Source organism: Uloborus diversus, chromosome 1 (genome assembly GCF_026930045.1).
Source record: "Uloborus diversus isolate 005 chromosome 1, Udiv.v.3.1, whole genome shotgun sequence".
NCBI classification, from domain to species: Eukaryota; Metazoa; Arthropoda; class Arachnida; order Araneae; family Uloboridae; genus Uloborus; species Uloborus diversus.
In genome coordinates this window covers 86,030,546-86,045,008 of record NC_072731.1, presented here as the reverse complement: position 1 = coordinate 86,045,008, position 14,463 = coordinate 86,030,546, and the positions used below count along the sequence as shown (strand labels likewise).

The 14,463-nt window shown below is 36.0% G+C and overlaps 1 protein-coding gene across 1 annotated transcript; it reads right to left on the bottom strand.

Annotated features, from left to right (window-relative positions):
* Positions 1–699: 699 nt before the first annotated feature.
* Positions 700–7,918, bottom strand: LOC129228994 (uncharacterized). The gene is made up of 2 exons (XM_054863450.1): positions 7,865–7,918; positions 700–2,508 (listed from the first exon to the last, which is right to left on the bottom strand). Exons 1-2 carry the CDS (start codon positions 7,916–7,918, stop codon positions 700–702), a joined length of 1,863 nt encoding a protein of 620 aa, XP_054719425.1.
* Positions 7,919–14,463: the final 6,545 nt, after the last annotated feature.

Sequence of the window (14,463 nt, the reverse complement as noted above, 5' to 3'; positions counted from 1 at the left end):
CATTTATTGGTAAACAGCACGTTAATTAATTGAATGTTAAGCTGAACTTGAAAATGTTTGTTTTTGAAGATATAATAATATGAAATTGTTTAAAATATATTATTCAAAGTATTAAATTAATCAATATGTGTAATTAATTAAGAGTGATCTCATTCTTATGTATAATTTATTTAGAGTAAAAAAAATCAATTATATTGTAACTAATTTGTAGTTTTAAATTTCAATTAAAAACAAACAAAAAATAATAATAGTGAAAGGAACAATATTTAGCAGACGAATCGATAAATTTGAATCAATATGAAACTGAAGCGAAGATTATGAGCATAAATTAACGAATAATGCATAAATGTTGAAAAGTAATGAGTATTAAAACATGTTCCTAAATCAGTCGGACACAATGAAGAATTTTGTATTCTGCAATTAATATTTTAGGTTCATTCATGTATGCTTATCGTGTCAAATAAAAATAATTTGAAAATGCGAAACATACTTTTATATTTTCGCCCCTTATTTTCGGCGAATGTTGATATAGTAGAAGCTGGTATGGTTTTCATAATCGAATAAATTGTCCATTTATATTTCCAAGTTGTCCATTTTTAAGCAGTTGACTTCCAATTCCAAAAACCACGTGGTAAAACAAATACTTGCTTCACCGTAGAATTAAGCTCTTTTCGCATAAAAGCCCGAGAAGTGATACTTTTAGGATTTTCTTCTCTTTATTACAGTCCCAGATATAGAAGTTATAATATCTCTAGGGTGTTTTTGCCTCAGGCAAAGGAAAGCAGCCACAAGGCATGACACAACTAAAATGCAAAGCAAAACTATCAGTGATGCTGCAAATCCAGGCGTTGACATGCAGATAACGTCATCTTTTTCCAAACTCTCGAAATCAGGGGCATTGTTCTCTTGCATTGACGGGTCAGCAAATGCCAAATCTCCCGTAGAGACGACACGTATAACTCGATTCAAACCAATTTCAGTCATCTCCCGAATGGGTTCTTCAACGGGTTCAGTCAATACTTTGGAAACGTCTCGTTCCTCACGAGGTCTGACCACTGGAGCATGGGCTGATCCGGAGTACAGCTCATGCCCTGGTGGTATCTGATGAGCAATACCGGGCGAAGAAATAGCACACTGTTCAGGACAATTCGGACGACAAATCTGAATGGTACATTGGAAATGTACATCCATAGAATCTGGAAATTTGAAAGCTTGGAAATGAGCGAATGCCAGTACCGAGGCGGTAGATCCGAAATTCTTAACTTTCGTAAACCTACTCATTAGTTTTGGCCTCACTATGCACCCTTGACTGTCAACGAGTTCGATTGGTGCCCGTTTACCATCATGAGCAATACAATTTCTTACCATCATATCAAATTTATTTTCTTCGTCTTTTATAGCCAAAACCATCGTCATGGTTTGACCGATCTTCACAATTCCACTAACTTCACTGGCCCATGGGCCTTTACCCACCTGGATTTGCATCCAACAACCTACGTTATCCCCTGCAAAATCTGCTCTTACCACATTCAGCATGTCTACAGGAAACGGTCTGAACGTTACAGCCTTTTCATACTGATCATGCCACGTGCACCTCAACCGTCTGGCTTGGTCCCACACTTCCTGAACTTGCGGATCATACTGAACGACAACTGTGTTTTCAAAGTAGCTGCCTGCAACATTCTGATTTCCGTAGTTGTTATACTGTCCAGTGGGGGAGCTTGCATGTGTGCCACAGCTATTAATCGCTACGTCGAAATATACACTTGTATGGCCTGTCCCAGGCGGTAAATGCACACAGCTAGCATGACTGTAATGGCCTTTGCTGAAAATTATTCCATGGAAAGGTTTATTGAATTCTATGGAGACTTTCATGACATTCTTCTCACACTTCACGTCTAAATGGATTATTTTAGGCATATCAGGCATGGGCAAAGGCCATGGTTCACTGTGAGGTAAACTAGGAAAACCCTGAAAAAGGCTGTTTTGATTTTCTGGTTTATATTCTTCGTTTGAATCTTGGTATGAATGTATATCTATTTGATTTCCACCTTCTGGGAATGCAGGTCCATTGTGTCCGGATGGAAATTCCGGATGAACTCCAACCTGATATTGCCCACCATCTTGATGAAATTCCTGGGGATTATTACCTTGATAACTTTGTTTGCCTTGTAGCTCTGGAGGTGCAATTTCATAGGACTGGAGCAAAATTTGGTTAGATGTCTTATATACATGCTGGCCAGCAGTATCTTTAATCCTTTGTTGGTTCGGCGGTGGACCTGGATTTCGTTTTAGACCTGGAGGAGGGATCAGCAGATGATTTCCCTGTGATGGAGCAGGTACTGGTATACCAACTGATTCTTGGGGTCCTCCGCTTTTTTTCTTAAACGGTTGATCTCCTCTTTCTTGTAAAACTTTCGTTTCGTCTTCTTCGTCTAAATACGATAACGATTCGTCGTCATGTTCGACATCACTGTCCTCGATTGCTTCTTCTCCTGCCAATACCAACTGTAAAGTAAATAAAGTATTAATTTTCCAATGCAATAATTTAAAGCAAATCAATTCAATTAATAATTTTAAGAAAACCCCAGAGAGCAAGAAATCGTTTTTTTTTTTTTTTTTTTCAATGATTTTTAGACATCGAGCTGTATTCTGGCACCTAGTAAGGCAGAAACGTTTTTAAGTAGTAGTGAAAGAAAGCATTATTTCAAATATTTACTTGAACAAACAATAAATAAATCAAAAAGATTTCGGAAAACCCTTGCATTCTATTCATAAAGTATTTGAATGACGTGTAACAACGTATTTTTGCATGATATTGTACAATGTACATGCAATTATTTAATTATAAACACATACATACAATAATAATGGATGGATAATATTGTCGACGTTTTTGGGGGGGGAGGGGGGTTCATGACCCTCATTATCCTGCAACTGTATCCACCCCTGGACCAACCTATGCTTATGACTGTGTGCCCGAACTTGCGGCTTTCACAAGGCGGAACACTAACTGCAGGTTGCTTTCCCTGTAGCGACACTGCTTTCGCAGTGAAACTAGTTTTACAGAATTCATTAACTGTTATCAAGAATTTACAAACAAGCGTTTTAACGCCAAAGTTGCTTTGATTGCAAACATTTTACATTTTTCAACATTTTGAAGAAAATTCATAACGATATTTTTTTTTTCTCATCTGAGACGAATCATGTTCAATTGAGTTCATTAATGACAGCACAGCTTCTAAACCATGAACTCTTTGCAATCCAAACATATCCGCTGATCTCGAGTCGGAGCACGTTGCTAAATGTTGGGAAGTAAAAGAATGGAAGTCTTCTCTAGTATAACTTTAAACTAATAATAAATTTTAGAACATCATCAACATCAGGGCCGGATTAAGCAAGCGCGGGGCCCGTAGCAAATGTTTCCAAGGGGCCCTCGTTTTTGCATGATGTAGTAAACAATAGAGCTCTTCTTAATGGAGATGGGAGGTGCATTTATAGAACGCATGAATTCATAAATGTGGATATAATTTTAGAACTTTACGACGGTTAGGACCCTCTTATGTTGCCCCTCGTCTTCTCGTTACTAACACGTTTTCAACTTTTAATTCCAAAAACGCAATTTTTGGACGACATAAAGGGAGGGGGGGTCCGGGGGCTTACCCCCGGAAAATTTTCGATATTTCAATACTAAAAACTCATTTCTAACGACTCCTGGAGATATTAGAAAACGACTCCTGGTGGTATTAGGAAGAGAAGATTCGGAGGTCATCATTTGGAGAAACTGAAGTCAAAGAATGCAATTTCATCCTATCTTAGGTAAGATCAAAGGAAAAAATTTGGGTTCACAGCGACTCTCTACAGACAGTTTTTTAGAATTGAAGCCTTAAATAAAACTGTAGATTATCTTTAATGATGTTGCAGAGAGAGGGAAGAGGGGTGTTCACGGAGGTCCCATTGGAAATTTTTCGAGTTTATTACCTATTATTAATCTAAAAACACAATTTTAAGCAAAAATTCTCGAAATTATACACTCTGAAAGGGTAGTTTTTTTTTTTTTTTTTTTTTTACCTTCTTTGGTGATTTTGGGGCAGAGTTCACAAAAGCCATCCCCTGGAAATTTCTCGAAAGTGAAGTTGTGAAAACGTGATCGATTGTAGGCCATCGCGGGTTACGTTTTGGTATGGGATGGGGTTCAGGCACTCTCCAAAGCAACAAGGAAAATTTTCGAAGTAGAAATCCAAAAAGTACATTTTGGACCATCGTTACAATGTTGGAGGGGGAGAGGTACACACTCATAGAAATCTTTCGAAATTATAGTCCAAAATACGCACTTGTAATCCACCTTATTAGACGACGTTACAGAACGGTATCGAGTTCGGGATTACACCCGTAGAAATTTTTCGAAACTGAAGTTCCAGAAAGCAGATTTAGCGGTTTTTCGATTATGTTAAACAATTTTCTTCTTGAATTTTTCTAAATTTCAAGTTCAAATAAAAAAATTTTTTATCTACCTTTGGTGATGAAAAAGAAATGGGTTAGGTTCGGGGCACGGACGGCAGCTTTTTAGTTCCCTCCCACTCAGAGGAAAAAATTAAAAACGATATTTAAAGTCTTTCCTCTACACATAACTATTTTAGTTCACCAAAAAATAATATTCTCTTAACAATTTATTTATTTCGCTCAACATAAGTGTTAAGTCTCAGAATCTTTTTCTTTTCTTCAATCATGATCTCTTAATTTTGCTCAATGTTGTTTACAGTGCCGGATCTACGGGCTCGTGTTGCGGAGAGGGGGGGGGGGGGTATTTGAGGATGACAAATTGACATGAAGTTAAGTGACCAAAGAGGATTTAGGATAACTAATAATTACTTTATCGGGACTCCAATTTCGAAAGCTTTAAGAAGAAAACCACTTTCAAACAATTTCTGGATGGTAACCCTTTCCCATCTCTTGACTAACATCGCCAAAGAGAGCTTTGAAATGTGGTTTTGATTTGTGCTTTAAGTTTCAGCATCCTTCTTCTCCGGCTATCAACAAAAGCTACTTAAATTTTTAGACCCCAAATTCCGAAAATTTCGGAGAAAGCCCTTGAACCATCTCGATTTCAAAATTTCAAAAAAAAAAAAAAAATCTGAAAGGAGAATACCCACCTACTTGCCTAGCTTCTTAACATTCGGGGGGAAAGGCTCCAAACCACTCTTTACCCAAAGCTAAAACTAAGGATAGCCTGCGTCTTGAAATATTTCAGTTTCTAACATTTTACGAAGCAAACCCGTATCCCTCCCCCCCCCCCGATAACGTCTCCAGTGATAATCTAAAACCGCGTCAGAATAGTTTCTGGGTGAGTTCCCTTTCTCTAATCTTCCCACAAAGCATACATTTTTGTTTTCAGCTATACCGTGGGACGATCCCTCAAACCCTTTCCTCCCAAAGATAGCCTGAAATTGACTTCAGTTTTGAACATAATTTCAGGAAAGAACTCCTTCTTTTTTTTTTTTTTTAGGCTTGAATAGCTAAAAATTTTAGGACCCAAACTCCCTTAAATTTCTTAAGTTACCTTAAAATTGACTTCATTTTGAAAAAAAAAAAAATATATCTAGAGAAACCCCAATTCTCCGTTTTCCAAACACTGCCTAAAATTGTAATTTTTAGGTCAGTTTTGAAACTTTTCTGACCTAAAGGAGCTTTTTCTCCTTCCACTAAGAAAGATCAACTAAAATTGCGTTTTTGCGTTCTTAAGACTTCAATTGAGAGAAATTTCTGGAAAGCAATCCAACGAAAAAATTAAGATTTTTAATTTACCTGAGTATTTAGAAAAGCTAGAACTAAATAAAAGAGAAAGATAGAGATAAATGTAAACGGATTAAAGTGCGGAAAGTAGTTTTTTTTTTCTGGAATTTTTTCTCATGGCGCGGGGCCCCCAGAAGCGCGAGGCCCGTAGCATTTGCTACTTCTGCTCTATGGCTAATCCGGCCCTGATCAACATTCTATATCAGTGATTTTCAATCGTTGCTCCGGCAGACCGGCAACAGTACCCAAAAAAATTGGACTGGTCCTCAGAGGTTTTTTGCTCATTCACTTAAAAAAAAAGCGCTTAACCTCAAAAAATAAACATAAATAAATAAAAATAATTATAACAGCAATGATAATGACACCTTTTTTGACATTTTTAACTTGAGTTTTGTGATTATTTTTATAATTTTCTATGGTTTTTCTAATGTTTATTTACTTATGTTAATTATTACAAAAATAACTTATCTTTACATTTAAATACTTTTTGTGATAGTTCCATACTACCATCTTTTTTTTTTTCAATCAAAAAAAAAAAAAAGTCTTACCGGTGCGCGAACTTTTTCTAGAGTTTTTGCCGGTTTGTTTGTCAAAAAAGGTTGAAAAAAACTGGTCTACATTTATGAAAAAAAATTTAAAAGCAAATTTTTGCCTTCTTAGGTATAACGAAAAAGTATAAGGTATAAGTGAAAGTATAAGGTAGAAGTATTTCTGGAAGAAAGTGTTTTATAATCTTGATCTATATGCTTTTAGCATGGTATTGTGAGTTTTCTCTCACTAAACCATGTGTCGCACTAGTGCGAGCAGAATTTACTTTCTTTATCATAACAGTTCTTGCATACACATAAACCATTATCGTAGGATTAGCAGTATGTAATAAAGTCAAGGACTCTACGTGGGCTTTGATCCCCACCGCTCTCGCTCCGTCCCTGATGTGTCCTATTGAAAATATGAAATAATTTGCGGTTTCGGATCATTTTTTTTATTCATTGAATAACTGCTTGAATATTGTATTGTGAAAAGCAAAATTAGTTTTATTTATAAAATCTAATAAAAAATAGTATAAAAAGTACACCAACCAAGAAAACTGAATCATGTCAGTAAATGTTGGATCCCTCCCCCCCCCCTTTAAAAAAAATCAGTTTTTAATCAAAGTTACTTTTTGTAACTTTGGTATTAAACGTAAAAAAGAAATAATAATAATTTTAGCTTTGAAATTTTGATTCAAAACGGTTCGCGAAGTGATTCCCAAAACATTCATTCCCAAAATACACATTATCAAGTCATATCTGTAATAATTTAAATAAATTCCCATTGGCGCTCCTTTTGAACCCTCGCAATGTCGCACAGATCTGACAAAATTGGTGACCTCACGCTTCGCACACTTGCGCGTAATTGCAGGGCAATGGCACCACCGCATCCAAAAGCGAATAATCAGATTCTGGACGGTACTCGAGGCACTTTTCGGCGATTTGCCGGTCACCGGTAACCAGCCGGTCCGGTTCTTCTTTCCTTGTCGCGGCGCAAAATTCCGCACCTGCATTTTCCCAACAGGAAGTGACCCGGAATGACCGGTGTGACATCCGAGAGAGAGAGAGGATTCTCCCCCTCGGGAACAGACGCGGAAGTTCTACCCTTGACCTCCTGAGGAACTAACTGACTGACTGCAGCTCATGTGGGTCAGCAGGGGAAACCGAGTGTTCCTCATTCCACGCTATATACGATGACCTCTCGCAATTACAACTAAACGAGTGTGATGTCGAGAAAAGTGCGGCCAGAGAGCTGTTTATTTTTGTCTGGAGGAGTCAATTGCAATTTTGTTTCCACCCCACACGCTCCTGGTTCTGTTTGCTACGGTTGAGTGTCTATTCCGACGCTTCACTGAGCGATGAAGATAAGAGAAAAACCTATTTATGATACAAGATCCATTTGTGTTTTAATGGGATTTGATTGATGGAGGTAAAAAAAGAAGCATTCACGCGAGTTAAGTAATAGTGTTATTGAAAAGTACTTAAGTTATTAACCCTTTCGCACATCAATTAAGATAAATGCAAGCAATCGGGTCAGTTGCTTTTGTTACTATGCAAATAATTATTGTAACGAGCAATAGTTTTTGCAATAGCATTTATTTAACGTTTGTGAAAAGAATACTGCTATAATTAACCATTTGCTTGTTTCTAATGGGGGCTGCGTGTTGATTCCTCACCCTTCGTGCACCTGGTGTGTTCCCCCAAGAGCTGGTATCCATTCTTTCATGCGGCACCTTTATTGGAGGATGGTATTAACACGTGAATTTTGACACCCAGTTTCCCAACCAGATGGAGGCACCTGGGCTCTCACAATGCGAAACTGCACTAGGGCATTAATTATTACGAGAGTATCAAGCCAAATGAATGCTCAAGGGATCTTTATCATACAGATTATGCAGGAGGGGTTTTAATTTATATCAACGGAACTTGAACTTGTAATGAATGGTTTTGAGTGATAAACCTTATGACACTGAAACGGTCTGGGTACAGATGTTGAGCAATAAGAGTTGGATGCTGCGTTTGGAAAACATTTACGGCCCCCTAATGCCAACCAGGATCAAGACGAGAGGATGTTTCGCGAGAATAGGGACATGATTAGAAGGTATTTAGTCTTTCTAACAATATCTATCAAAATCCTCGACACGCCTTAATCCTTTTGAGCATATATAAATCCAGAAAAATGTTAAATATTGAATGCTATGAAACTAATAAATATCCACCTAGTAGCATTTTCTTGGTAAATTTCCCCTTCGAAATGTGTTAGAAACAGAATTTCAGCATATCAAAGTCATTAAATTATAACTATCGCTATGATGCTGAACAAAATCCTTAATGGTTCTGCTAAATTTGGATTTTTTTTTTCGTTTGAATTCCTCCTAGTAGCTGATTCTAATCATAGAAAACACCTTAATTTTAGGGAAAAATATTAAGATTCATCAGTAAATTTTGAGATTTAACAGGGGCGCAAAAAATCTGTTAGTTAATTTTTAGGGAGTACAAAAGTTATTGAAAAACTTTGTATCGCCCTTCACAAGATACCAAAGTAATATAACATCTTGAACGTTTCCGTTCATGTAAAAAATATTTTTGAAGAATATAATGGCCTTTTGAATATAATTTCTATAGAGACCTTGGTTATTTTAGGGATCATTAGCTTAGTGTAAAACTAATCGCAAACTTTTAACATTTTATTTCTTATGAGTACAGTAGTAATGAAACGCAACTTAACGAGAGTGGTGTAGTGGTTGGACATTGGTCTCTTACGTCCAGTGGCGCAGGTTCAAATCGGGCTCCAGCACGTGGATTTTCCAGATGCAGAAAATCGACAGCATCCATGTCGTAATGATTATGCTACATGTAAAAGATCCTCGAGTACTCGTTTGGCTTTGAGTACTTTTAAAAAACTAGTTTTTGAGTATTTTGAATAATTAAAACTGAGATTCTAAATTTTCGTTGTTATGGCATCCACCGATAGTTTAATGGTGTTACAGGAAAGAATGGTTTCTGGTTTTGGGGGAATTCTCCAGGCCTGTGAATTGTTGTCATTAGAAACAGCAATTTAACAAGAGAAGCAGTGATTAAATTGAAAAAAACAACGTAAATAAAGCACAAATTAACACAAAAGGACAGCATACAGCTATTTCAAGGCTACAATGGAACCTCTTCATCAGTGCAAAAACTCAGCACACAACCAAGAAGTCGTGAGAGAATTGAACGTCAACCATGTGGACACCGGTATTTATACCAAACAGGTCAGCCAAAACCTGTTGGTTGACCTGTTTGGTATAAATACCGGTGTTTACGTGGTTGAGTTCAGTTCTCCCACGACTTTCTGGTTGTGTGCTGAGTTTTTTTGCACTGATGAAGAGGCTGCATTGTAGCCTAGTAGTAGCTATATGCTGTATTTTTGTGTTAATTTGTGCTTTATTTACGTTGTTTTTCCAATTTAATCATATTGTAGCACAAAGCTTATTTGATCTTTTTTCATTCAAGAGAAGTAGTGACAATGTTTTATTTCAAAATATTGACAACAGTATCAAGTTTCAAGGAGGGGAAAGGAGCAGCCTAGTTACTAAAGGAGAGAAAATTGGGATATTACTCAAAAGAAGCATAAATTAAGTAAAAGAGAATAGTGAGCTACGATATTTTAACTCAGTTAAAAAACTAACTAGTAAGTACTTGATTCGTTGTTTTCTAAAGGATAACCGTTGAAAATTTAATGCACTGGAACAGACAATGTGGAAAGTTAGTTAATTTGGTTTGATGGAATAGATGAAACTATTTTAACACAGATATTCCGATAGCGGCGCTTGTATTATTTGCAACGAGTTGCGGATTCATGAATTTACAACTGAAAGAAGTACTCATTTTAAAGATTATCTTAGTTAAAGTTGTCTCACTTCAAAATGAAGTTAGTACAATTATTCAGTGATGGATTGGGGAAGAGAATGGCACATGATTTGAAACCAGTGGACTCTAACCAAACACGCTGGAAAACTCTAGGCGTTAATAAAAATGATTTAGTGCTGATTTCGCTAATTACAGTAATTTATCTAATATTGGCCATAATGGAGAGATTTGTACTGGGTTGAAACTTTAATAGAGGCAACTATTTATTTACATCTATTGCATAAGTGCAAAGATGTAAATTCCACCATGTTCTGCAGTCCTTCAGTGCAGTCACCAGCAGTTATGCCCAACCTTTTTTTTTTTTTTTTTACCCGCGGCTCACATCTCATGTTAAGATGAATCTCGCAGGTTAAAACAAACTTAATTACATTATTTGTTTTTGTTTTTTCTAGAAAGCATGGGAAAACAAGGGAAAAGAAAGACAATTACAACCCAAAAATTGCAGTCATCATTATTACATGATTATTCATTGACAAGAACGTTGCATCTGTTTTCTAGAAACCAATTTATTCCTACTTGACTCTGCAACAATCATTCCTCCTACCGAAGGAAGTTGATCAGCAGTTCTGGAAGGTTTCAGAATAAATTTTTCGTGTGATGGCATTGAACGCATCAACGGCCCACGGGGAGTACGTTAGACACCACTGGTCACCAGCTGCAGTAGCGCCTGTTCGGCTTATAATTCCAATCTAGAGCAATCTACTGCCGCAAGAATCTCTCGAACAATTCGGAAGTGAATGCCTCAAAGTGGTACTTTCGTGACAGGAATTAAATCTAAGTCATAAAGACATAAGCCTTTGTGAATAACTTAATTCCCGAAATGAAGGAACCACTTCTTTCCATTAGTTTCAGCAGGGGTGCCCCCCTCCCCCCTAGGAACCAGGGCGCACCTCCGCTAAATATCGCAAAGACCTTCCAAAAGCAAGACCCCTCCCAAAAATGAAAAATACCCCTCAACCCCCCGTAAAAATCTTCCCCCAGTAAACTATTCCATTCGGATCATCAGTAGAGCAGGCTCTACTACAGATGTCCTACGACTTCCACATAATTGGAAACTGGCTGTATATACAATGCTAGTGACTAAAACACGGACTAGACAACTTCTTGGCATACGGGCGTATATAAGGAAGGGCTGAGGGGGCCCGGGCCCCCTCCAAAATGTGCAAAAAAAATTAACTAAAGGTAGTTATTATTTGGTTTCAGTTTGCTCACAGATAATTTCCAAACTTTTGGCTACGGAAAAAATAATAAATAAATAAATAAATGAATAAAGAAATAATGATAGTGCTAATAATAATTATTATACGCTGGACTGGGTGTCGCAGGAAGAGGTGAGGCGTGCCTCAAAGTGTCCATGGTAACAATAATATGTGTATAAAACTAGACTAGATGCTGTGAAAATTTTCTAATTCTTCAAAAGGTGTCGCCAATCGTCAAAGTTTGGAAACCCTGCGTTAGAAGGCACCAGACAATGGTGTGATGTTCAGAAGGGGTCAGGGGCTCCGTACCCCATATTCAAGAAAGAACGCGTCTTGGGAAAGTGAAGTTATTTTAACAAAATGAAAAGCAAATACAGTGAAGCACCGCGTTTATACGTTTTATGAATTATACGTTCTTTTAATTGGTCCCTGCAGAGACTTATGCGGGTCATTTTCCAGAAAACGTAACTTTTGAACGCAATTATTTTTCAACTTCGAAACCTTCTGTTTTCTTTCTTTTTTTTTTCCATCCTTACATGAAAGTGTTACCTACAAGAAATAACCTTAAACAATGGCCCAACTAAGTTCCAATTATTTTACCCATAAATAAAAAAATTAAAAAATGCCTTGTTCACGGAAATAAAAATAAAGAAAAAAAACTTTTAATATTTAAAAATCAAAGCCAATGTAATGTCAAAGTAGTAATTGTGTTAGTTGTGCAAACAATCAGCTATTTCAATGATTAATGGGAATATAATAATAAGCTCTATTAGTTAAAGTAAGGCTTAATTAGTAGTTTCAAATGTATGTTTAAAAATAGTATTTAGTAAATTTGAGGATATACTGGCAATTTATAATTTTGGTAGAATGCCTATTATTGATGCACTTCCCCTCCATCTTTTATTTTCACCTCAGAAATAATGACATTGATAAGGTCTGTCACGAAGGTGAGATTCATGCAGGTGAGGATCTTTCCATTAACATAGGCATAATAGATACATTTTTCATGGAATTTTTTTTTCTTCGTTGCTGCAATCCGCACATGTTAAGCATATGAAAACATATCCACGTCTTTTTTTACATTAATTTACATCCGTGAAATTCAAGTTCACGGAGGTGAGAATTCAGAATAACCACACTAAGTTTTTAAAGCAAAATCTGTCTTCTTGGTTTTCGACAAAAATCTCACAACTTCAACTATGGCTGAAAAAAAAGAGGGGGCTCCCTTGTATCATGGAAAATTAAATTTGATGTCATTACTGCCGCGTGTTAATGAGGAATAGCATTTTGTGCTTAGGTAACGGAGGTAATAATTTATTGTGTGACATTTCTCCTTGTCCTTCAAAAACGAATTAAAACACAATAATAAAAAATTAAATACAGTCGGACCTCCATATATCGAAGTAGCAAATTGCCGGAAAAAAATTCGATATATAGAAATTTCGATATATAGAAACGATCTTATTTTATCCTAAAAATCTCCTAAAAAATTAAAATTAAAGCTAATTTTCGTGTATAAAACCTAATTTCTAATTTATACGAGCATTGGATTAATTGAAAGTTAATTAAAAAAATAACAAATTACATTTTTGCGCCTTCATACATCTTCATTCTTTGTCAATTCAAATTGATCCGCAATATTAAGGGATTTTCGTTTTGACAAATCGAGAGAAAAGTAAAAAATTAATCTACTTAACTTGAATGATTTTTACTGCAGCTAAAACGACTAGGAACGATAATCAACAGTCAAAAGGGATGACGAGAAACTGATTTTACAATGTTACTGGTTACAGCTAAGATATTTGAAATAAACTTGAGGAAATTTAAGAATTCCAGAACGAAACAACGACCTATCTACACACCCTTCAACCCCAGATTCCTCATGAGTTTCGTAGCAACCTTTAGTGAACATAATTTTCTCCCCTAACCTTTATTTTTCATGAGACAAACAGTCTAAAAGGGAAACAAAATTCGATACATAGAAATTTTTTCGATATATAGAAACAATTTTTCTATGTAATGAATATAGAAATTTGCTGGGATTTCGATATATAGAAAATTTCGATATGTGGAAGTTCGATATATGGAGGTTCGACTGTATACTTAAATAATTAGTATTTGAGACACTTGTGAAAGGAATAATTAATAAATAAATATATACTTTTAATTAAGTAAGTTATATTAAGCAACAAAAGCAGTCACACAAGGTGTGTGACATGCCACGGAGGTGGGAATTCACATGTTGTAAACCAAAAATTTACTAAAATAAAAAATATTATTAAAAAAATTGTTGGCAGGTTAAAATAGATATATTTTTGACGAAGTTAAAAACCATTGTTAAGTGAATTGTTCCTTAAAGTTTTTACTGTAAAAGGCGCTTGGCAGAAAAGCTACACTTTTTGAAGAATGACCCATACACATTAACCCGTACCTATTACTATACATTTTTTCATTTGTACGTTTTTTTCATACAGTCCCTTCAAAAATATATTAACGGTGCTTCACTGTAATGTTGGGGGAAAAAACTCGATTCTTTCAAAAAGAAATCTTCAAATTAAAAATATTTAACAGATGCAGATTATTGCTTAGCAAATTAAGTTCCCCTCTCTTTCTTTCATCCCGATACCCCCCCCCCCCCCCCCCCCCGCCTATTTTTCCCCTAGACAGTCTGAAAAGAAGGATCTTCAAAATGTTCCCTTCTTTAACTCTCTTCCCTGCAAACGCATTTATTTAAATAAGTTTTAGTTGTTAGATTGGAGTAATAATGGAAATTGATATCCTAAAAACGCATTTATTTAGGCGCTTTTGACAATCAATTTCAAAACATTTCTTGAGGAAGGTCCCCGAAACAACATCCTTTTACTAAGGTAACAACCAATTATTTTTAAATCATAATAATAATTTTAAAAAAAAACCGCCTTTAAAAAACACCCAGGAACTAAAAAGCAAAAAATAATTGGTCACATTTACACACGATTTGCTACCCAAACCTATAAATAAAATTTATTTTACAATTTGAGTACAAAAATCAA